This window comes from Dendropsophus ebraccatus, chromosome 3 (assembly GCF_027789765.1).
Source record: "Dendropsophus ebraccatus isolate aDenEbr1 chromosome 3, aDenEbr1.pat, whole genome shotgun sequence".
NCBI lineage: Eukaryota > Metazoa > Chordata > Amphibia > Anura > Hylidae > Dendropsophus > Dendropsophus ebraccatus.
This window is the reverse complement of record NC_091456.1, coordinates 89236727-89258520: the sequence shown is the minus strand read 5'-3', so window position 1 is coordinate 89258520 and position 21794 is coordinate 89236727. Positions and strand designations below refer to the sequence as shown.

General features: G+C 46.4%; 1 protein-coding gene across 3 annotated transcripts in view; it reads left to right on the top strand.

The window, feature by feature from the left end:
• The first annotated feature begins 331 nt into the window (after positions 1-331).
• Positions 332-21794, top strand: part of MELK (maternal embryonic leucine zipper kinase) — a 50008-nt gene continuing 28545 nt past the window's right edge. For 2 of the 3 annotated variants that reach the window (XM_069964374.1, XM_069964372.1), the window contains exons 1-4: positions 718-831; positions 7520-7618; positions 11746-11831; positions 16489-16605. In XM_069964374.1, coding sequence (XP_069820475.1) covers positions 7555-7618; positions 11746-11831; positions 16489-16605 — 267 coding nt within the window. In that variant the 5' untranslated portion in view covers positions 718-831; positions 7520-7554. Of the gene's footprint in view, positions 491-717; positions 832-7519; positions 7619-11745; positions 11832-16488; positions 16606-21794 lie in introns of those variants that run through there. The other variant, XM_069964373.1, reaches the window with a different exon arrangement.

Below are 21794 nucleotides of genomic sequence, written 5' to 3'. Positions count from 1 at the left end.
CCCTGTATACAGACCCCACACACACCAGTCCTCTCCCCCTTGTATACAGACCCCACACACACCAGTCCTCTCCCCCTTGTATACAGACCCCACACACACCAGTCCTCTCCCCCTGTATACAGACCCCACACACACCAGTCCTCTCCCTTGTATACAGACCCCACACACACCAGTCCTCTCCCCTGTATACAGACCCCCACACCAGTCCTCTCCCCCTGTATCCCTCCTTCCCTCTGTTTCTGCACAGTGAATGGTACAGCAACTCACTGCTTGCTACTTCCGGTCGAGGCCCCGCCCCTCCTGGTGACATCACACTCAAAGGAGAGGATACACTCTAGCGTTTACCGTCCTGACAGGACGTCTATGAGCACTCACTCATGTGACCTGAGGGGTGGTATTTTTGGAGGGACTGCATACTTCCGCCCACCGCCTAGTCCCAGCGTGATTCTGAGACGCAGAGAATTTGCTAGTATCCCCTTCAGGCGCACATGTGAGTATTGCTCTGTGGATATATGTTTCATTATTGTTCAGCCAATGTAAAGTAAATGAAGGTGGGGAACTTTCTCACTTGTATTCCTGCACCATCATGGCACCTCCGCACCGTCACATCCTATGGTTTTGTACGACCTTCCTCCCGGCATGCACAACGCTGTTGCAGAGGTTTGATTCTATTGGTTACTGCTCTCTGGCCGGAAGTTGTCTTTGTTCCCCGGCAAATTTAAATGTTCATTCCGTCAGATGCGGTAGCCAGGCTCTGCCCAGTGACCTGCGGTTCAGCGGCGGCTCCATGACTTTCAGGCTGTAGGTGCTGCTGAGAGGAGCTAGCGACAGGTCGGTGCGCCGCTGTGCAGCCATGGTTGTGTAGCATTAGAGCGTGGGTTTAGTAGTCTGCACTGTTTCCTTCTGACATGCGAGCCATCGGGTGTGCGCGCTGACAACACGCTACTGTTTGTATAGAGTGCATGGATATACAGTATATAGCCAGAGTTTATAGTTTGTATCCTTCGGCAGGGCTCAGTATAATGTCACGTGGGTCCTGAGGAGGGCTCGTGGTATCTGGGGAAGAGGGCACGTCGGGGGGCCACACATGGCATTAGGTGGGCACATCTGAATAGTAAAGACTGCCCATCTGGAGATGTGTGTGCTGTGCTCTCCTGTGTGCTGGGCTGCACTCCCTGCCCTGCTGTGCCATCTGGGTGATGTGCTGGGCTGTACTCCCTGCCTGCCGTCCCATCTGGGGATGTGTGTGATGTGATCCCCTGTGTGCTGGGCTGCACTCCCTGCCCTGCTGTGCCATCTGGGGGAAGTGTGTGCTGTGCTGTGCTCTCCTGTGTGTTGCCCTGCCGTCCCATCTGGGGATGTGTGTGTGATGTGATCTCCTGTGTGCTGGGCTGCACTCCCTGCCCTGCTGTGCCATCTGGGGATGTGTGTGATGTGCTCTCCTGTGTGCTGGGCTGCACTCCCTGCCCTGCTGTGCCATCTGGAGATGTGTGTGCTGTGCTCTCCTGTGTGCTGGGCTGCACTCCCTGCCCTGCTGTGCCATCTGGGTGATGTGCTGGGCTGTACTCCCTGCCTGCCGTCCCATCTGGGGATGTGTGTGATGTGATCCCCTGTGTGCTGGGCTGCACTCCCTGCCCTGCTGTGCCATCTGGGGGAAGTGTGTGCTGTGCTGTGCTCTCCTGTGTGTTGCCCTGCCGTCCCATCTGGGGATGTGTGTGTGATGTGATCTCCTGTGTGCTGGGCTGCACTCCCTGCCCTGCTGTGCCATCTGGGGATGTGTGTGATGTGCTCTCCTGGGAGCTGGGCTGCACTCCCTGCCCTGCTGTGCCATCTGGGGATGTGTGTGATGTTCTCTTCGGGGAGAGGCATTGCCCGGCTCTGAACACCCCCTGCGGCACCATGACGTACCAGGTACATCATGGGTCGCTAAGGGGTTAAAGACCTCATTGCTAATTTTCTTGTCTTCCTTGGGCCATTTCTTCTAAGCACTTATCCCAATAAAACAGAGATACCCAATGATACCTGCTGTTAGAGACTCGTTCAGCCCTTGTTAGCACATCCTTAGGGTACTTTTACACATACTCAATGACACGGTCATTTTTCATGCATGGCTTGACTTGCGGCAATGTAAAGGTAAAAACTTATTTTTACCTAACAAAAGTGTGAACATAGCCACTATATAACAGTTGTACGGAATCAAGGACGTTTTATAAATGTATTTTTACTTCTTTTTTTTCTTTCTCAAAGACTGTTGTGTGAACATAGCTTTAAGGCCCTAATGCACCAACAGATTATCTGACAGATTTTTTTGAGCTAAAGCCCGGAATGGATTTTAAAAGAGGAGAAATCTCAGTCTTTCCTTTATTACCTGTTTATAGTCCATTTCTGGCTTTGACTCAAAAAAATCTGTCAGATAATCTGCTGGTGAACGCACCCTAAAGGGGTATTATACCCAAGAGCTAAAAAATGAAATGCTCCCAAACCTAGCTGGTTTGGGGGCCCTATTACACCAGCAGATTATCTGACAGATTTTTTTTTTTTTTTTTAGTCAAAGCCAGGAATGGACTCTAAACAGAGAACAGGTAATAAAGGAAAGACTGAGATTGTTTTTCTTTTCATATCCATTCCTGGCTTTGGCTTACAAAAATCTGTCAGATAATCTGTTGGTGTAATAGGGCCCTTACTCACCAAATCTATGGTTCTTCTAGCTGCTGCAATTCTCGAGCTATTAAAAGGCAGTCTATAACCGAGATGGTGCCCGCCGGAAAAAAAACTACATTTCCTAGCATGCATTGCACGTGAAAGAAAATAATTTAAGGGGTACTCCGGACCAGGTTTATTTTTCTTGTATAGCCGGGGAGGGGGTGAATATAAAAGCAGCTGGCCACTTGCCTCCCCGGTTCCAGTGCTGGGTCCTGGATTGCACCGCTCCGTTCTCCCGTCCCATTGCCGATTCCTAGTCTGAGCTGCGGCTTGAGACTTGGCATCTCAAGGCAGCTCAGCCATTCAGCGGGCGAGGTGGGGTCCCGCTACACAGCTGTGTGTGTGGTGAGCCCCCGCGGTGCTATGGCGAAGGAACGGCCGGTCACTTGCTAGACGGTGGGGTGTGATGCCACTTCTGTGGTGGTTGGCTGAGACCCTGTGATGTTGTGTCATGACGTCAGTGCCGATTGGGCACACAGGTAAGGTGGCACCCCTGCTTTTATTTTAAAGTGCCGGTTACACTTTGTTCCACTGTGGTCATTCACCTGCCGGGTTGCTTTGGGGTCCCTTGGGATGTGATCACAGTGGGCCGGAAATGTCTTAAGGCTGTAGTGTACACTGTGTCTTTGTGGGGCAAAGAATCACAGATTCTCTTTTTCTATTACCTGGGATGAGCGGAATGCTGAGGATTTCCGGCTGACAACCGCACTGCGAGATAGAGTTCTTAGGCTCTTAGTAACTTTGCTCTATCCAAATCCGTTCCCAGCTTATTGCTGTCTGTGGATACTGTCCTGCACTGGGACTCTCCTAGTCCACGGTGTGGGTTGAGATGATCTCTGACTTATCCTCTCCTGTAGGAGTTTAACACTGCATAGTGTTGTGTAGAGTAGGCTGAGGAGAAACTGTTAGCTGTGTCTTGTCTTCCTACTCATACGGGAATCTGATTAAAGGGAACCAATCACCTCAAAAATGCATATAAAGCTAAGTACATGTGCTGTTAGAGCACACAGCACACTTCCCACACATGTTTTCATAGCCTCCTTGCCTCCCCTGTGTAAGCCACAAAGTCACTTTATAAAACTGGTGCCCTGTATGCAAATTACCTGAGGTAGTCATCGGGGCTGTGTGCGGATAGCAGGTAGTCACGGTCTGCTGGGCGTCTCCTATCGTCCTGGGCGTTCTTCCGCTATAATCACGCCCCTATGGGCATGATTCAAATTGCCCAGTAGCTGTGACGTCACTTGAGAGTGCGCAGTGCCCGACGTCGGCGCGCCTACGTTGTGCCGCCGCGCATGCGCAGTACAGCCACTTCCATTCCGGCGGTACTACGCCTGTGCAGAATAGCCTCGAACTCAGTGTGAGCCGGAGTTCGAGGCTATTCTGCACAGGCGCAGTACCACCGGAATGGAAGTGGCGGTACTGCGCATGCGCGGCGGCGTCACAGCGTAGCTGTGTGACGTCACAGCTACTGGGCAATTTGAATCACGGCCACAGAGGCGTGATTAAAGCGGAAGAACGCCCAGGACGATGGGAGACGCCCAGCAGACCGTGACTACCTGCTATCCGCACACCGCCCCGATGACTACCTAAGGTAATTTGCATACAGGGTGCCAGTTTTATAAAGTGACTTTGTGGCTTACACAGGGGAGGCAAGGAGGCTATGAAAACATGTGTGGGAAGTGTGCTCTGTGGTCTAACAGCACATGTACTTAGCTTTATATGCATTTTTGAGGTGATTGGTTCACTTTAAGGCTGACGCTTTAGGGTGAGGGGACCTGGCAGCAGGCCAGGGCCCCAAGGGACCACTGTAGGGAGCTTTCTAGCTTGCATCCTTCCCCTACAACGTATAACACAAAAGATGTTTTGCACTTCCTCTACCCATGTGACTTCCTATCTCCAGAGTATCTAAGAGGTGCTGTGAGTGGGTGAAAAAGTACGTAAGACAAAGTAAAGCGAAAGATGATAGGACAGAAGAGGAGGAGACTCCTATAGGTTCACAGAACCATGTGACATACATATAAACAATAACCCTTTTCATACTTCAGCTGTATGAAAATAGAGTTTCACCACTAGATGTCGCTATCACTACTTCACCACTTTTTTGCAAAAAGACAGTGGCCAGATGTGCATTCAGGTCGGCACTTTGACCTGAACACGGACTTCAGCAGTCCACGTTCGGATAAAACACCAACCTGAAAAATGGCCAAAGGCAGAAAGTTACGTTCACCAACAAAGTGAAAAATGCAACCGCATAAAAAAAAAACACCATGTGCTGTGTTGGCTTTTTTTTTTTTTTTAAATGCCAAACAAAAAGCATGCGTGAGGGCACCCTTAGACTGGTTTTACACTCACAAAAAGGCAAGGGCCAAATGTTGGCACGCACACAGTGTTTGTTTTTTTTGGCATGCCCTTTTTTTTCTCCTTTCTGGTGTTCTTGCGGCTCTGTGGCAGTTTTTCCAAAATACAGCATGCTGAGGGTGTGGCTCATTCTGTAAAGTCTCGTCCACACACTCTTTTAGGACCTCAGAAATCAGGATCAGTAATGTTGTGGAGAGAACATTTTTATGGCATTAGTGATGTATCTGTTTTGCTTATCAGCAAAAAAGGCATAGTACGGTAATGGTGGGGGAAGCCTGCCTTGGGTTGCCAAGCAAAGCTTCAGTAAAAATGTATGGCACACAGGTGCTTTAGGCCTAAGTCAATATCACGGTTAATCGTACATGTAGCCGCGGTAACGATAATTGTCTTGCCCCTTTTCTAAGCCACACCTCTTTTGTAAGCAACACACACTTGGTCGTGCCAAACTGGCAATTTTTTGTTTAAAAAAAAAGTCTGTGTGGGGGGGAAAGTAGTTCACTGAACAGCAACCCAAGGCTGTGACATCTTGTCTCTTTCCATTATTTGTTGTTATTATTAGGGGGTCTCAGCAGAGCCCTGAACTTGTATATACAGAAAAACAGCCATATAACTACAGGATGTGTATACACAGATATACAGCTATGTACTACAGGACGTGTATGCACAGGTATGCCAACATTTGATCATTCAGGCCCCTAGAGTTATAAAGTGGTACATGCTTTATCCATTTGATGCCCATATAGTGCCCACTGTGTCATAATGCCTTCCCTGCTGTGCTCATCTAGTAGTAATGCTATTAATCGCAGAGTGAGCTCAGGAGTTAAAGAGAGGGGGGCTGGGATGGCACTTAACTGCGCTGGGGGGGACTGGCCCGGCGGGGGGGGGGTGGGGGGCATTGCATATGCCGACCTGGACCAGCTTGCCCTGGTACTTGTAGTTAACTTGGGCGGCCCTGTTCTGCTCATGCCTGGAGGAGGACGGGAGCACTCACCTTATCCATGGTGCAGCATGAGGCTTTGGTGGACATTGTTAATGATGGTGGTCGTGGGTGGTGAGGTGATGCTGGAAAGTGCCCACAACTTGTCCGCCAAGCCCAGCTTATTGTTAGGGGGCTTAGGGGTGGCGTAGGGTGCTCTGACATGCCGGGCGGAGGGGTTAGGAGTAACGGGGACTGATTGACACGCCGGATGGGGATCACGGGTGGTTCGGATGTATTCGCATGCCGGGTGGTCAGCAGTGGCGGGGATGCATTCACACGTGGGGGGTGAAAATACCGCGAATAATGTCCTGGCAAGGTTGAGGTCAGTTAACCGACGCCAGCGACGGTATTGGTATTTTCATATAGCCCTTATGGTGCATCCATTTATTTATGGGTCGTAGACTATGCCGCACAGAGTTCTTTGCAAAAAGGGGCACACAGTGCGCAGTTTACTAAACTATGGATGAAATAGTTGCTATGACTTTTTTTTTTTTTTTTTTTTTCTCCTTTTCTTAAAGATAAAACTTGTTTAAGCTGCCATCCTGAATAAATATCCCACGCTTTTGGCAAGAGGTTTGATTTATTTGTAGCTATTCTTCATGGTATTATGCCAGTGTTCATTCACTAGTGTATACTGCTGTGAAATCTTTAACTGCAGAGCAATGTTGAGTGTTATTTTTAGCATAATAGTGTTGATTAATAAGAACTTTATTGAAGTCATTCTCGCGTTCATTGTCCCATTGTGTAGTTTTTATGTGCGGTTTTAATTGTATGTTCTTTGTACATAACTGTATGAAAATGTAAACTGCCAAACCGTAAAAACTGCACTCTGAATAAATGTTTCTGTGCTATAGTAAGGGCATATGGGTTGTATGTACCACCTGCTGTCCGCATATACAGTGGCATCACCAAACCCTGCCAACCCTGCTGCTAAACCCAGCCTTAGGCTATGTTCACACAACTTAATTTTGCAGTAAAGAACGGACACTGATTGTAATCGAATCAGCGTCCTTTCTTTACCACAGGGGCGGCATTGCATTGAAGTCAATGCAATGCCGCTCACTCTGTTCCCACATGTTATATTCTTTAGAACAGGCGTTAAAATGTACATGCCTATTTCCAGATGTCGTCCATTGAACAGCGTCCATCTGACTTCAGAGGAGATAGCCCGGTGATGTAGCTGTAAATTAACTTTGTTGTCCTGTTTTGGTGCCTCATCTCCCTCAACGCCTCCCCTCTCCATAGAGAACAATGAAGATGGGGGAGAGCTTCCAACTGCTTTTTCATGATAAAAATGCATTTTTCGGCTAATAAACCCAATTACAACGTTTCTTAAAATCGCCTGTACTATTGATTTCTGCAAAAAAATTAAACAGTGACACTTCAAAATAGCAGAAGGAAATGTTTTTATCCTGTTTGACAAAGGAAAAAAAAAGTATGGGTTTGTGTGGTGTTTAATGTTTAATGTTACTTTTGCAGAACTTGTGATTGGATATTAGGAGACCTAAAAAAAAATGGCTATGGACGATTATGAGGAACTGCTTAAGTATTATGAGCTGCATGAGACCATTGGTACAGGTAAAAACTTTAAAACATAATCTTTTCTTTTAAAGCGCACCTATCATTAGAACAGAGTATTGGTGGGGGACCAGGTGCTTCTTAAACCCCTTCCAATTGCTAGAACGAAAGGACAAACGCTTTGCAGTGCACACTCTGCCCTTTTGTCTCCACTAACTGCTAAAGTAGTAGTAGATAGAATTATGTTGGGAGTCTACTGAAAGTTCCATAGGCTCCCATTATAATTTAATCTACTGCTGCTTTGGCAGTGAGAGTGGCAATAAAGGAACCAAGCAATCGGCGGCATTCTCCGCACCCCCATCAATACAAACTTCTGACATCTTGCTATGATGTCAGAAGTTTGATGTACAATGTAAAGGGAACCAATCATGAGAAAATAATCTCTGCACCTATAAGTAGTGTAATAAAGCCCCCAGCACTGTTTCCAAACATGTAATCCGATATCTGCATTACTCCTGCGCCTTATGTTAATTATACTTGAAGCAAATGTACATTTTTTTTTTTTTTTTTTTTTTTTTTTTTTTTTTACCTTAGCTGATCTGCATCAGAGGTACATCCATTTTAATTGGGCATTGGAGTGGTGGTAAAGTAGTCATAGCTGGTGGGAAAACATTCTCTGTAATCATGCCGCCTCTTAGCATAGGAGCATGCAGCGTCACAGAGAGGGGCTGTCCCTAAGCGCTGACACTCCCTTGAGAGGTGTGATATTTTTTTATTTTATTTTTTTCAGGATGTTTCTCTCTAGCCATAATTATTTCGCAGTTTAAGACCTCCTAAAAGAGACAGGACAGCATAACCCTACTGACAATAGAACTGCAACAAACTATTGACAGAGAAGCAGAACAGAGTGCGATATCCCTTACATTGTTCTGTGCAGCTGATTCAGAGATATCCTCCTGAATAACATGGACAATAAGTAATTCTCTCCATTATGTGTGTGAGCCCTGTAGTCCTCAATATTCCTGAAAAGCAGAAAACTCCGCCCACTAGCTGCTGATTGGCAGTTATCTATTTATGCTGTATATAGGCAGTCACCTGTCAGTCAGCAGCTGGAGGGCGGGGGAGGGGTGTGGCAAGTATCCTATTCTCCTGCATAATAGGAGAACAGCTGAACAAAATGGTATAAGTAATACACCGATCTGCTCAGCATGTCACTTGTTTATGATGCCCTCATTTAAGGCAGTATAAACCTAATGACAGGTTCCCTTTAATGCGAACAGGGGTATAATTTACAAATGCGCAAGTTCAGTTTTGGGCCCTATGAGTAACACTGATACTGATTACTTATATGGTTGGAAAGAGTGTTGGGGACTACAGTGGTGCCTTGGTTTACAAACCTAATTCGTTCCAGAACTGAGCTTGTAATCCAAATCCTCTCTTGAACCAGAGCAAATTTAGTCTGAAATGCAGACAATTGGTTCCACACTCAAAATATTTTTTTGTTCTGAATAACAGGTAGAACAGAGGAAACAAACATTTAGAAACAGCGGAATATGTGGTATTATAAGTTACTGTACAGTATAGCAATCAGCATATGTAGTATAATATATAGCAGGGGTCCTCAACTGGCGGACCGCGGTCCGAACCCGGACCGCGGAGGCCAGCTGTCAGGACCCCTGGTCAGACCTCCTAACCGCCCCGGATCCGGTCCGTCCCGCTCCCCACCGCACTGCCTCCCGCCCCATAGGCGTACTGTCCTTAGATGTCAGTACGCCTGTGGGGCTGGGGGCAGTGTCGGTCCGGCCCCCGGCTGATACGCGCTCTGTAGGGATGTCCCGGGGATTCCCCAGCAGAGCGCGCACCACAGACCTCAGTGTACGCTGCCGGCCTGTCCTTCCCGGAAGTGCAGGCCGGCGGCGTACGCTGAGGTCACTGATGCGTGCTCTGCTGGGGAATCCCCGGGACATCCCTACAGAGCGCGTATCAGCGGGGGGCCGGACCGACTGGAAGAGACGAAGACAGCCGCAGCGGGGAACGAGGTGCTAGGTGAGTTGTTTTTGTTGTTTTTTTTTTTTTTTTTTTTTTTTCTGTCTGGGGGGCATCTACAAGGGGAGAGCGCACAGGTGGACTATATACTACAGGGGGGACCTCACAGGGGGCTATATACTACTGAGGGGGCTATATACTACTGGGGGGAGCGCACAGGGGGCTATATACTACAGGGGGGACCTCACAGGGGGCTATATACTACAGGGGGGACCTCACAGGGGGCTATATACTACAGGGGGGACCTCACAGGGGGCTATATACTACTGAGGGGGCTATATACTACTGGGGGGAGCGCACAGGGGGTTATATACTACAGGGGGGACCTCACAGGGGCTATATACTACAGGGGGAAAGCACAAGGGGGGCTATATACTACTGGGGGGAGCTCACAGGGGTCTATATACTACAGGGGGACAGCGCATGGGGGGACTATATAGTACAGGGGGAGCTCACAGGGGGCTATATACTACAGGGGGAGCTCACAGGGGGCTATATACTACAGGGGGGAGCTCACAGGGGGGCTATATACTACTGGGGGGAGCTCACGGGGGCTATATACTACTGGGGGGAGCTCACAGGGGGCTATATACTACAGGGGGAGAGCACAGGGGGGCTCTATACTACTGGGGGGAGCTCACAGGGGGCTATATACTACTGGGGGACAGCGCACAGGGGGGCTATATACTACTGGGGGGAGCTCACAGGGGGCTATATTCTACAGGGGGAGAGCGCACGGGGAGGCTATATACTACTGGGGGGAGCTCACAGGGGGCTATATACTACAGGGGGAGCAACAGGGGGCTATATACTACTGGAGAGCGCACAGGGGGGCTATACACTACTGGGGGAGCAACAGGGGGGCTATATACTACCAGGGCAGTCACCCCCTTTGTACCTAATATCAAAGGCCTGGTGAGAGAGAAAAAAATGCCAGTTTTCCCGCTAATAAGCAGCAATTCTGTATATAAATAGTTGAACGTTTGTGACAAAGTAACAAATCACGTTTCCTACTGATGTTCAGCTCGGACCTTCACCTGACAATAGACCCCGGTAAGTGGACCTTCACTAAAAGTTGTTGAGTACCCCTGATGTATAGTAAGTGCATAAACCTGAAAAACGGCAGCAGTTTGTAGATACAGGATGGAGCTGCAGATCCCCATAATGCAGTAGACTAGAATAGAGAAGCAGGGCTGCTGTCAGAGGTCTGTGTGGTCACATGGCAGCAGTGGAGAAGGGGTGTGTGTTCAGCATGGACCAATCAGGACTGACAGACTGCAAGCAGCATGAAGGAATGAGCGGGGCAGATGTTGGCACTTACATGCAGCACTCTGTCTAGGGAGAGAGGGGTTACAGCTATGAAGACATTACCTCCACAGTCCTGTCCCCTGATGCAAGCCCCAGCCTGAAGTGGATCTGCTATGATTTGGATGGTGAGGAAGACTTCCTGGGTCAGAGTACAGTGCTGTAGACCCCGCTATGCAGACCATGCCCCTTCCCCAGTCGCCCTCCCACCCAGTACAGGGAGTTCTTAAACCAAAACAATGCTCTTAAACCAAGTCACAATTTTGAAAAACTGAGCTTTTAAACCTCAAAATGCTCTTAATCCAAGTTACTTTTAAACCAAGGTACCACTATATATTACACAGTTTATAGATGAAGAAACTATTCTCTCAGGTTTGGTTCCCTTTCAGGGTGCCTTCACACTTACAGGATCTGCTGCGGATTTGAAGTAGCAGAATTGCTTTGAATCCATCAAATTTGCTGTAGATCTGCTGCAGATATAAATCTACTGCAGATCCTGTATGTATGAACGCACCCTTAAGGTTGTTTTGTTTGCTTATGAAGTGTGATACAGACATTTTAAGCTTGTAGTCAATTGAATGATACAGGAAAGCTATGAAGACTTTTGTGTTAACCCATGACATCCTTGGTTCATCCACATAAAACTTCTTAAATCATACACTTAATTGGACTGCTTCAGGTAGGGCAGTTATAACACTGGTTTGGAAATGCATTTTCTAGGGTATTGACAGAAGTTTCTGTATCTCTTTTCTTGCATGCACCGTATGCCTCAAAGATGTGTTTTTACTTTCTTTTTGTAGTTCTGTTAATAACTACTATATTCTGTCACTTTATAGGAGGATTTGCTAAAGTAAAGCTTGCAACTCACTTCCTGACTGGTGAGAAAGTGGCCATCAAGATCATGGACAAGGAGTCCCTAGGGGTATTTTATTTTTTATTTTTTCTCCTTTCTTTCACTTTTCAATAACCATTTGCTGATCGCCCGTTTACTTTAAATGTCCATGTGGATCAACCCTCTTGATAGACTGAGCTTCAGCTGTTCCTGATAGGATCGCTGCCGCTGATGGAATCAAAATACTTCAAGCTTGGCATAGCTGACCTCTGGAGGGAGGTTTGTGGTCACAATCAGGGTTATATAAATCCCCGACGCTCCGTCATTCTCTATGAGGGTTGGACTCATCTGAGGAGCGTGCGCGGCGGTCTTCGGGCGCTGAAATCTCAGTCACCCGACCGTCTCAAGAAGCGGGATCAGGTGAGTATAGGGTGCTCCAGCGGGGGCCCGGAGCCTGTCACCCCAGCACGGGGGGTGACAGGTCCCCTTTAAGTGTAGATGTGTCAACAAACTAATGACGTTAAAACTTGAACTATATTTCAGCACAAGCAGCCGCCACTAATGGCTCTGGACTGAACAGTGCTGCTCTGATAAGATTAATGCAATGCTATAGTATTGCATTGCTCATGGGGCCCAACCAATCAAGCTGTTGTTCTATGGGGACTAAAGTTTAAATAAAAAAAAATAGGCATGTGTTCACACAGGATTTCATGTTGTCAGCCTTGCAGCAAAATCTGTTTTGATACTCAGCACAGTTATTGGCTATTGCACATTTTTATACCGCTGCAAAAATTTAGTCCCTGCCTATTTAACTAGTTGGCCGCCAGACCTTACACAGATCATGCTTACCTGCCTACACTCCTGCCTGCTGCTGTCTCCTGGGTCACTGGCGGCCTGCTCCGCATCTTGGGAGCCAGAGAAGCAGGCGGGCGCGCAGGCAGATAAGCATAGTCTGTTTAAGGCTCGGCAGCTAATTAGTTAAATAGGCATTGACTACATTCTTGCAGATTTTGCTGTAAATGCAGTAAGTGTGAAGGCACCCTAAATTATATATATCAATCATTTTTTATCAGTGATGAACGACATACGCAAATAAAATACCAACTGCCAGAATTGCTTTTTTTTTTTTTTTTTTTTGGTCACATCACTTCCCAGAAAAAATAATGGTCTGATTGTTTTGTCCTGATAGCAGGTCAGATAACATGTAAGTTTGACCACGTAGTGAATGGTATAAACAAAGGCACCTACTCCAAACGTAACTTTTTATATGAAAAATTATATTTACTTTTTATATTATAGTAAAATTAAGTACGGTTTGCAGGGGGTGATGGGTAAGGTCCTGCCGGGGATAGCTTGGCAATGTTGTGGCAGCCACTTGGCCACTTGTCACTGTAGCCTGGAGTGGTGTTTGTACCCACCCCCGGTCGGACGGAGCCGTCTTCCACAGAATTTGCATAACCCAGGTGTTACTCTGCTGTGTTAGTGCAAAATGATAGGCAGAGTCCTGTGACTTAACCAGAATAAAGTCTGTTTACTTGGTGCTTTAGCGCAATACACAACAATTTATATAGCTTCAATTACTTCAGGTGCAGGTAGAAGATCGGAAAAGTGGTAGTCTGTGAAACATAGTAGAGTAGAAAAGAGTCTTGTGTACTCTGCTGGGATAACGTAGCTGAGAGTTGTAGAGGTGAGAAGATTCTTGTACTCGTGTTTAAGACCTTTTGCCCTACAGTATCTGGGTACCTGTTCTGACAGGGTAGTATGTCCCAGGTCCCTGCGCTGGGTGAACCTCTCCAGGATAGCTGTGCGTTACACAGTTAAATACGTAGGCTAACTGCATTTTGTTCCACTGTGGTCCGTGCCTAGCTGAAAACAGGTCACTGCTCTGTACTCTGTAGAAGGTATCCCTGGTGTAAACAGTGATCCTCAGAGGACGTCCTTTCCTCCTGAGGTAACCACTGGAAAAAAAAGAAAGCTATGCCAAAAGAAGGAGAAAGGGTGGCACGTCCACAAATCGTTGGATATATAATAAAGTATTAGACTGTACTCCAAACTATAAGTAATCAAGTAATCTTTATTAATGTACAAAAAAGCAAGTGCAAAACAAACAGATTAAAAACATTTAAAACCCACAAGACACATACACGGAACCGTGCAAAATAAGCACCGGCCCGGGAAGTACCCCGACATATATAAATGTAAAGACCCCTTCTATGACCTCTATGATGTTACAAACTGCAATGCAAGCAAGTACCTGACATATAATGTGTACAGTTGTGTAGATTAATCAGTGGTAGGTCAGTACAAGACAAGAAGTAACAAAAGGTAAATGTGGCCAAATAAGCCCATATAGTAAGGGTAAATATCACCATAGAAGGGAGTCCATGTCTGGGTCCAAGAAGCCCCATGCGTTCCGTCTCAACCACGAGACTTTCTCAAGGGACCTTGAGAAAGTCTCGTGGTTGAGACTGAACGCGTTTGGAGTACAGTCTAATACTTTATTATATATCCAACGATTTGTGGACGTGCCACCCTTTCTCCTTCTTTTGGCATAGCTTTCTCTTTTTTTCAGTGGGTATATCAGTAGTATGCCAGATTGGGTAGAGCACCCCTTTATGTATTTTTTCGGATTTAAGTAGTGCCTTGTCCCTTTCCTTCTTTTTTGTATCAGGTTTCCTCCTGAGGTAACTAGCACTGCATACTTGAGGTAGCTTGCTTTAAAAAGAAAACTTGAGTCTCTTAGTTCCTAACAAGGAACTGCAGCAGGAACAGTGTCTCTAGGTGGCGCTCTTTCTCGACTGACCAACTCTGAATGAAATGACTAGCTCCTCCTACCAGGAACTCAACTCCTTCTCTAGGGGCGAGCTAAACCTCCCAGTGATTGGTTGCGTGGTGAAAGAAAGGAGAGGATAGACCAGAAAAAGGAGGGGGAAACTGTCTGCACCTGTAGCAGGAGATAAAGAAACATGTGACACAGAACCATTAACCAATTGCTTCCTTCAGCTGTGCATAGAATAAAATGCAGAAGAAAAAACACAACACACTTGAATCCTATCCCACTGTGTGAACCTGACACAAGTTACTTTGTCCAGGTGCAATAGAACTTAGTGGCACAACTCTGCTGGGACACTACATAAGGGTGTTACTACAAAGTATGATTAGGTAATCATTTAAATGGTAAAAAATGAAATGATGGCTAACTGAGGTAGGACAACACGGCAGACAGTGATTGGCTGAGCAGGCTGTCACTGCCAAGACAAGTCTGTCTTGGAAGTACTGGTGGAACTGTTTAGCAGGGGATCACAGGGGAGCCCTTCCCCAAAGCCTAACAAATCATTCCATACCTATTATCTCTTCAGTCTCCTTTATCAGTTTTGAGCTGATGCTTTCTGCAAAAGACAGAAAACTGTATCTAAGCTGTTTGTTCCCCCGCCCTGCTTTCCCTTTCTTTTCCTGACCGCTGATGTAAGTCCTTATCTGCTAGTGAAGGATTATGCTGGCAGGATTGGAGTGAGCTTTGAATATGACAGTTGTGCCATGTACTGCTACTGAAAAATATATGCAGAGCTGCAGCAGTGGGGCTAAAATCAAATTCACTTTTATGAAAAAAAACTAAGTCTGAACCTTTAAAGGAGAAGTCTGGTATTTTCTAAAAGCTGGCAGCCTGCATGGGAAAATTGATTTTAAGTAACAATTTACCTTTCCCCGGGCCCTCAATGAGCACTGGGAACCCCACCAGGCTCTCGGGTTGTCCTCATCACAACCCGGCTTGTGACGTCATCACAACCCGGCTTGTGACGTCATCACAACCCGGGACAAAAATGATTTCTGGCAGGGGTCCTGCGGTTCCAGCTGCTCACCACGGGCATGGGAAGAGGTACTTGAAATCAATAAACCTCCTCCCCCTGCAGGCTTTCAGCTTATAGAAAACGCCAGACCTCTCCTTTTTAAATGGGGGATAATTGTTCAGTCGTCTTTCCCACCATTCTGGAAAAAGCAGAAAAGCAATTGGGACATTGGGGGACAAGCCATTTTTTTTTTTCACAAACACCACCATAAAATCTCCCAGTCTTGATGCTTGCTAAGATACTCATTACCTCTTGTAGGAAATCTCTTGCTCTCATTGTAAGTGGTAAAACAAGGATTAAAATAATGGAGCTTTCTCCATACAGCCCTTGTCTCATCTCTCGCATATACTTTGTACTAACAATCTAGCAGCCTATGTATCGTATTTTGATCCTCCAGTATTGCATTTGTAAAAGAAAAATCTGAGAAAACTAACACTATCTACTGATTTGTAGGGCATTGAAGCTACTAATTAAGGTGTCTTTGTATAATAATAATAATAAAAAAAGGTTATTTTGAAACTAAACCATCAGTGGTTAGCCACTAAGGGTGCGTTTACACAGACTTATCTGACAGATTTTTGAAGCCAAAGCCAGGAATGGATTTGAAAATAGGAGAAATCTCAGTCTTTATGACCTGTTCCCTGTTTATAGTCTGTTCCTGGCTTTGGCTTCAAAGATCTGTCAGATATATCTGTGTGTAAACGCACCGTAACTCTGCTGTTGTGGGAGAGCTGAAATGTAACTTCCTGCAGTTCTTGACTTAATATGTGAACTGCAACTTTCATTTACAATGCACTGGACAGCACAAAGTAATTTTTGAAGTGATTTGTGTTTTTATACATTTGACACAGCCTTTTGACCTTCTTGGCCTTGTAAATAGATTTATTTTTGCCTTTAAGGATGACTTGCCCCGTGTCAAGACTGAGATTGAAGCAATGAAGAATTTGAGCCATCAACATGTCTGTAGACTCTACCATGTTATTGAGACCCCAAAGAAAATATTCATGGTTCTTGAGGTTAGCTGCCTTTTGTACAATATAATTAAAGAGGACTAATGGAAAAATGAAGCAAAAAAATATATTTTGCTATTTTTAACCCCTATTTGATGTCCAGGGACGTCATGAAAAGCAAGGAATTCCTGCATTATGAAAACCCTGGATGTCATGCTCTCCCTGCCTCCCTCTGCTGTCCTTAATGGCGATCAGGAGCTAGCTTACGCACATTGCCTTCTCCTGCCGCAGCTGTCTATAGAGAGTAAAGGCCCTATTCCACCGGGCGACTGACAGGAGCAAATGAGCGCTATTAGCGCTTGTTTGCTCCTCGTTCCCTGCGGGTGAGTTGTTTCTGTATGAGTCGTTTCTCTTTCAACATGTTTGAAAGACAAACAACGCAACAATCAGCCGTCATGAACAGCCGTCATGAACAATGTCGGCTGATCGTTGACTTCTATTCCACGGGACAATTATCGGCTGAATACGGCCGATAATCGTTCTGTGGAATAGGGCCTTAAAGGGGTAGTGCGGCGGTAAAGAATTATTTACAGAATAACACACATTACAAAGTTATACAATGTATGTTATGTCTGTGAATGGCCCCCTTCCCCGTGTCCCACCACCCCCACCCGTGTACCCGGAAGTGTGGTGCGCTATACCTGTCACGTGCCAACTCGTCTCCGATCTTCAGTCATTGAAGTCCTCTTCGGAGGGCCGGGCCGAATCCCTCAGACCGTCCTGAGTGCCGGCCCCCGTCTGCTGCGTCATCGGCTGCTCAGCTGCGATTGGCTGCTGAGCAGCTGATGACGCAGCAGACGGGGGCCGGCCCTCAGGACGGTCGGAGGGATCAATATTGAGTTGCATTTCTCAGTTAGTATTTGCTGTGTTAGGGAAAAAAATTCAAAACTTCAAAGCTGTCTAACATCCTAAAGGTAAAATGACATTTACCAAATGTCAACATAAAGTAGACATTTTGCAGTAATTAATTTATGTGGCATGACTATCTTAGAAAAAGAGAATTTTAAATAAATTTAAATTTTTCTAATTTTTGTGCAAATAATTTTTTTTAAAACAAAGTGTACCACAAACCATTAAAGGACAACTCCCACAAAAATTTTTTTTTGCTCATTTAACACACATTACAAAGTTATATAACTTTGTAATGTGGTTAAATACCCGGCCTGGCCCCCTTCCCCCACTTTCGGACCCCCGACCACCCACCCCGGAAGTTAAGGAATGTATACATTACCTATTACGATCGTCACGGTCCTCTTCTCCGGGGCGGCATCTGGTGACGACGACGTCAGAGCCGAGGGGCGGTCCGGGTCTTCTTCCTCCTCGGCGTCTTTATGCAAAGTGAATGGGGATGAAAAGGCTGCTGGTGCACATGCGCACCAGCAGCCTTTTCATTGGCTGGAGCGCATCACATGGCTTCCAGCTTGCTCAGCCCTGATTGGCTGAGCTTGCTGGAAGCCATGTGATGCGCTCCAGCCAATGAAAAGGCTGCCGGTGCGCAAGCGCACTGGCAGCCTTTTCCATCCCCTGGACCCGGAAGTCGGAGACATCGCTGGATGGCGAACGGCGGCGACGGAGAGGCGGACGGCGGGCGAATCGAGTGGCGATCGTCACCGGAGAGATGGTGAGTATGGTGTCTGTGTGTGTCTGTGTTTTTTTTTTTTTTTTTTTTGGGTCCCGCGGGAGTTGTCCTTTAATGTCACGAAAAGATAATCGCAGTTAAAAGCATTGCAGAGTTGTTAACCCCTTAAGGTCAAAGCCAATTTTCGTTTTTGCACTTTTGCTTTTTCCACTTTATGTTTAAAAGGCCATAGCGCTTGCATTTTTTCACCGTATGAGCGCTTATTTTTTGCGAAACCAATTGTACTTTGCAATGACAAGCATTATTTTTCCATAACATATGCTGCGAAATCGGAAAAAAAAACATTGGCGCTGTCAAATTGAAAAAAAAAAGGAATTTGTTTTGATTTCAGGGAGTTTTGCATTTACGCCGTTCGCCTATGGTAAAACTGACTGGCTATGCATGTTCCTCAAGTCGTTACTATTACAACGATATGTAACATGTATAACTTTTATATTATCTGATGGCTTGTAAAAAATTCAAACCATTGTTAACAGATATGTTCCTTAAAATCGCTCTATTCCCAGGCTTACAGCGCTTTTATCCTTTGGCTTATGGGGCTGTGTGAGGTGTCATTTTTTTTGCGCCATGATGCGTTCTTTCTATCTGTACCTTGATTGCGCATATACGACCAAAAATGCGCAATTTTGCACTTTGGAATTTTTTGGCGCTTACGCAGTTACTGTGCGAGATCAGTAATGTGATTAATAGTAATGTTTATTTATTTATAGTTATAAAAATGGGAAAAGGGGGGTGATTTGGACTTTTAATAGGGGAGGGGATTTTGTATTAATAAACATTTTTACTTTTATTTTTACTGTAACTAGAAGTCCCCCTGGGGGACTTGTATATAGACAGCACTGATCTCTCATAGAGATCAATGCTGTGTATATACACAGCAAAGATCGATGTGATAGATTGCTATGGCCTGCTGCAGGCCTTAGCAATCTATTGCTGAGCCTGGATCAGCGTCATTCCGACGCTGAGGCCCGGCACGGGCAGAAGAACGGATCTCCCCACCACGATCGCATTGCGGGGGGGAGATCCGTCCCACTAAACACCAGGGACGTCAGGTCTGAAGCCTCTAAGTGCAGCTGTCAAGTTTGACAGCTGCACTTAGAGGCTTAATTAGCCGGCGCAGCAACGGGACCCGCGCCGGCTAATAGAGGCACTGCCCAGCTGCACATGTCAGCCGGGATCAGCGCCGTTCAGAGCGCTCTGAACACCCCCCCGTGGCACCATGACGTATCAGATATGTCATGGGTCGCTAAGGAGTTAAAGAGTCAGTTTTATTTTATTTTTTTGCAGAAATCAATAATCCAGGCGATTTTAAGTAACTTTGTAATTGGGTTTATTAGGCAAATATTCCATTATCTGCATTCAAATAGCCTTTTCCCAGGTCCCACCTCCCTCCTCTTTTCCAAAAAATCTGGAAATTGTGACTTGTTGCATCAGACCCAACCCTGTCTGTTCTATAGAGAGGGGAGGAGGGACATGGGGAGCTGGGTAAAGCTGTATTCAGAGGTCAGAGAGGTCAGTGCTGGCTGTCAGAGGAGATAGCCAGGTCATGTAGTTGTAAATTAACTCTTTGTTCTGTTTTGGTGTCTCATTTCCCTCTCTCCATAGGAGAACAATGAAGACTGGGAGAGCTTCAAACTGTTTTTTCATGATAAAAATTCATTTTCGCCTAACAAACCCAATTACAAAGTTTCTTAAAATCTCTTGTAATATTGAAATCAATAGTTCAGGTGATTTTAAGAAACTAAGTAGTTGTGTTTATTAGCCGAAAGATGCATTTTTAGCATGAAAAAGCAGTTTGTCGTCTTGGTTTTCTATGGAGAGGGGAGGGTTGGAGGGAGATGAGGCACCAAAACAGGCCAATACTGCACTATACTATAATCACCTGATTCGTGTCGACCCCTGTCCGCCATCTTCGGACAATGTCATCTTCGGGCGGCTGGCCGAACCGCTCAATCCGTCCCTCGTGCGCCCGACACCTGCCGCATCATCAGCTGCTCAGCGGACGGATGGAGCGGTTCGGCCGGCCGCCCAAAGATGATGACATTGTCACAAGATGGCGGACAGGGGTCGACACGAATCAGGTGAGTATAGTGCATCACACTTCCGGGTCTGGCGTGGGTGGGGGGAAACACGGGGAAGGGGGCCATTCACATACATAACATACATTACAAAGTTGTATAACTTTGTAATGTGTGTTAATTTGTGAATAATTGTTTAGCGCCGCACTACCCCTTTAAATGCCTTAGAATTCTCTGATTTCGGGTATATTCACACGGGCGGAGAATCTCGCTGCGAGCCCGGCAGGTCCTGGCAGTTCCCATACACTACATACTTGGTGCGGTCTAAACGACCGCAGCGAGTATGTAATTATACCGCCCTTAACCCCTTCTGCTCCCGGCCGGCTCCCCCGCTGTAAGCATACTTTAGCTGTCCTTGCTGCACAGGTCCGGCGTCCTGCTCTCTTGTCCGGCCAATTAGTGTGTTTCCCAGCCGCAGCCACTGATTGGCCGGGCGGGAGAGCAGGACGCCGGACCCGTGCAGCAAGGACAGGTAAAGTATGCTTACAGCGGGGGAGCCGGGCGGGAGCAGAAGGGGTTAAGGGCGGTATAATTACATACTCGCTGCGGTCGTTTGGACCGCAGCAAGTATGTAGTGTATGGGAACTGCCAGGACCTGCCAGGCTCGCAGCGAGAATCTCGCTGCGAGCCCGCCCGTGTGAATATACCCTTCAATACCAATATTACAGTTTCTTGATATTCCCTTCAGTTCCCAAGATACAGGCACTGATAATTCAGTTAATAGTCTGATGCAAGAGGATTGAATTTTTTTAATGAAAGTAATGGGTGTGTGATTATAAAGTCAAGGGGTGTAGTAGGCATACACATCCTTCAATGTGAAACATTCACATCACATTTACTGCCCATTACTGACAATCGCGTCCATTACGAAATTTAAAGAAGTCTAGACAGGAGTTATATCTTAATGGGGGGGGTGGGGGGGTGACGACTTATAGTTACCTGTCCTGGTGCCCGCACAGAGCCACATCAATTAGTTACTTCCTGCTTTTTTTTTTTTTTTTTTTTTTTTTATTTAAACCCAAATTTGAGGCCATTCTCCCCTGTAGCACTTTGAAGGAGCAGTCCGGAGAAAATCATAATTTCCCATGAGTCAGGGAGGGACATAATAAACCAGTTTTACTTCCCTCACCCCATGCCTCCACAGCACTGCCTTACTGTTCTGAGACACCCACCAGGCTCGTGCATTTGTTTTTGTCCGAAAGAATGTCCATTCATCAGCCAGGCTGGTTGGTCCTGAGTTTTGACACCATCGCAACTCTGGAGTGGGGGGTTGGGTGGAATGAGTTCTGTTGGGCGTCCCGGAGCCTGTGACGCAGTGTGGCGGAGGCACGGGGAGAGGTAAGTAGAGTTTGTCTTGCAACCTGCAGCTACCCCCAAGGGGTTCCTGAAAAATTGATTTCTTCCAGAGTTTTTTTCTTTTAATGCCTAACTCGTAAAGACTTGTGGCTTACTAGGGTGCTGTGTTACAAAGGTTTCCA